This window comes from Monoraphidium neglectum, assembly GCF_000611645.1.
Source record: "Monoraphidium neglectum strain SAG 48.87 unplaced genomic scaffold scaffold04818, whole genome shotgun sequence".
In the NCBI taxonomy this organism is placed as follows: Eukaryota; Viridiplantae; Chlorophyta; class Chlorophyceae; order Sphaeropleales; family Selenastraceae; genus Monoraphidium; species Monoraphidium neglectum.
Window position 1 is genome coordinate 1 of NW_014008812.1, and position 2,978 is coordinate 2,978.

A 2,978-nucleotide genomic window follows, 5' to 3' on the forward strand; every position below is an offset into this window, starting at 1 on the left:
GAATGCGTGTGCGCATGAGTGTGTGATGTGCTTTGGAGGGTGCCCCATGAATGCAACTGTGCGAGCCGCAGCGTGCGTGAAGGCGTTGCTACTGCTCAAGTCCGAACCCCTCTCCCAAAAAAATGCGCGCAGCCCCACCTGGTCCGTGAGCGCCACCACGCACTCGTCGCCGCTGCGTGACATCACCTGATTTAGGGGGGGCCACAACCGACACCAGGACGGAGGTTTGCGCCAACGGCGTCCGCGCAGGGGTCATGGCAGCGGTGTGACACCATGTGCTGGGGGGGGGGGCACTGGCCCCGTGGGAGCTGAGCGCACTCCGCTGTGAAGCCCCCAGACCCCTCGCGACCACGCCACACCCGCCGGCCCACGCCACAGCGGCGGCTGGCCGCCTCTTGTCGCCGTCGTCAACAGCTACAGCACAGCAGCCATCACCACACTGCCGCCACCACCACCACCACCAGCGGCGGCAACGGCGGCGGCGGCGGCGGCAGCAGCAGCAGCAGCAGCAGCAGCAGCAGCAGCAGCAGCAGCAGCAGCAGCAGCGATGCGGTGCGGCGCCGTCCAGCCCCCCTCCCCCGCGCCCACCGTCTTCTCCGGCTCGCTGTAGGGCATGGCCTGGCCGGCCGCCACCATCTCGTCCCTGATCACGGGCTTCGCCTCAGACACCTTGCGGCCCGCGTGGGGCCCCACCAGCATCACGCCGTCGGTGAACCCCTGGGGGGAGCCAGGGCGGGGGCGCACGCGCAGCACGAAAGGGCGGGCCGGTCGGCGTCAGTGGGGGCACGTACGCTTGCCTGATGCGCAAAATATGGATGCACCGTGGCATGTTGCAGCGTGCGGGATGCGGGCAGGACGTCAGTGCTGGCTCTCTGTGCTGCCTGCTTTGCCGATTCGGCTCGGTTGAGACGATGAGAGGTGGCTCACAGTCGTGACTCGGGGGAAGGGGAGAGGGTGGTGCAAGGTGTGCGTTGCAAATCTTTTATGGGGTGTGGGCGCGCAATCCAGGGCTGGAGGGGGCACTGGTGAGCCCCCATCGCCAGACAAGCGGCCCTGGGGCTCTGCTCTGCGCAGCGGCAAGTCACGCTCCCGGCCATGGGCAGGCTGGGGCGCCGGCTTAATAGGCTGCGGGGGGCCTTCAGAAAGGGGATAGCCCCAACACATGTGCGGACAAGTGGCAACCGAGGACAGAGCACAGGTGCACAAGGCACGCAACCGCAAAGTCAGGCGTCGCGAGATGGCAACAGTCAGTGTGCCAGTTGGAACGTGGATGTTGTCGACTTCCATCACACCGAAGCTGCCTCGCCCCACCTCCAAGGTGCCCCAGAGGCTCTGCGCCCCCCCTCATACACATCACCACGAAACATGTTCGCTCATTAGAGCCTTTCATCCACTGCTCAACCCCCATATGGCATGACTTGAATCGAACGTACAACCCTGACAAAACCCAGACCCTCGACATCACATGCTTTCGAGGGACACCACCCCCTTGACACCTATCCCCCCTGAAAGACAACCCCTTGCCCTTCTCCATGTCATCACCCCCTCTTGATGACATCACCTTGAGGTACACCAGGCCCTTGGCCTCTGCCAGCTTGGCGGTGTCGTTCTGACTCTGCACCTTCAGCTGCTCGCACACAGTCTGTTGGAGGTTGAGGAGGGTTTGGGGGGATCGGACGAAGGTTGGGTGCGTGGAGGGAGATCGAGGGCAGTAGCAGGGGCCACGAGGGCAAGTGTTGTCTGCCTTGTGTGTTTCCAGTGGAGAGGTGAGGTCAGTGAACATCAACGCGGACGTCAACGCGCCCGTGCGACACCCACAAAAGATGTCCCCCACCCAAGCCCGCTCAATCTGAACGCCCCGCTGCCTCACACCAGGAGCAGGCCCACCGCGCCCCCCCGCCTTCCAAATCCGCATCTCCCGCCCACCTGCGCGGCCTTGTCGCCATACCCCGGGATCTCGATGATGGGGATCACCTCAAACGGCATCACCCACTCGTCAAGGATGCCGTACTTCTCGCGCAGCTTGGGCTTCTTCTTCAGGTCCTGTTTTGGGGGGAGATGGGGCCCGGAAGTCGAGCGGACGGACGGGATCTTTGTTGCTTTGGGGCGGGGACGGCGCGCTCGGAGCATGGCGGCGGAGCTGACGAGTTGAGCCGGCAGAGGCGTTTTCGAGGCGGGCGGAATTGATGCGGGTAATTTTTAGGGGTAAGGGAGCGCGTTGGATGGGCGCTAGGCGCTTGGGGTTGAGGAATACGAAGGTGCAGGCCCCGTCCAGAGGGGAGGGGGGGGGGTGAGCGGGGCGACCACCCACCATAAGGGCGGTGTAGTCATCAGGGCTGTCGCTGGGGACGCTGGTGACGATGCCCGTGCCCTGGGGGGTGGGGGGGGGGTGATGGAGCATTGTTGCAACAGAGAGGGAGCGCAGTGCGGCAAGCATTGGGGGCTTGTTGGGGGCCCCAGGCTGCACGGGTGCGGCGCAGAGGTGGAAGGCGATCTGGCAGGAAACGGCGCCGTCTCCCCATTGCGCGCTTATGAAGCCGCAATGCGGGAGCCCTGCCTGCATCATCCCCGAGTCCTGCCAGGAAGGGTTTGGCCGGAAGCGGCACTTACGCCCTCGGACCAACCACTCAACGCCCCACATTCAGCATCACTCCTCGTTCCTCCCCCCCTCTGTCCCTTCAACTCCAAATCCCCCAAACACCTTGTTGGTGAGGATGGTGAGAAGCGGCAGCACGTACACCCTCTCATGGGGGCAGTTCGGCGACGCCAGGGGCACCCCCATCAGGTCCTGCCCAGTCAGTTCCAGCAGACGCTCAGGCTCGCCCCGCACAGGGGTGCGCTCCTGCGGCGCGCGGGTGGGCGGGCGGGGAGGATTAGGTGGGGCGAGGGTTGAGGAAAGGAGCAGGGGTGCATGCGCGAATGCAGCAGGGGACGCCGGATAGGGTCTTTGCACGCAGCCGCACTGCGGCGCAGGCGGG

General features: G+C 65.1%; 1 protein-coding gene across 1 annotated transcript in view; it reads right to left on the reverse strand.

Annotated features, from left to right (window-relative positions):
- Positions 1–414: 414 nt before the first annotated feature.
- MNEG_14851 (leucyl-tRNA synthetase) overlaps positions 415–2,978 on the reverse strand; it is a gene marked incomplete at both ends in the record, with an annotated part of 3,038 nt that continues 474 nt past the window's right edge. The window contains 4 exons of the mRNA XM_014036678.1: positions 415–717; positions 1,562–1,642; positions 1,927–2,043; positions 2,312–2,371. Of these exons, the coding sequence (XP_013892132.1) occupies positions 415–717; positions 1,562–1,642; positions 1,927–2,043; positions 2,312–2,371 (561 nt within the window). The remainder of the gene's footprint in view (positions 718–1,561; positions 1,643–1,926; positions 2,044–2,311; positions 2,372–2,978) is intronic.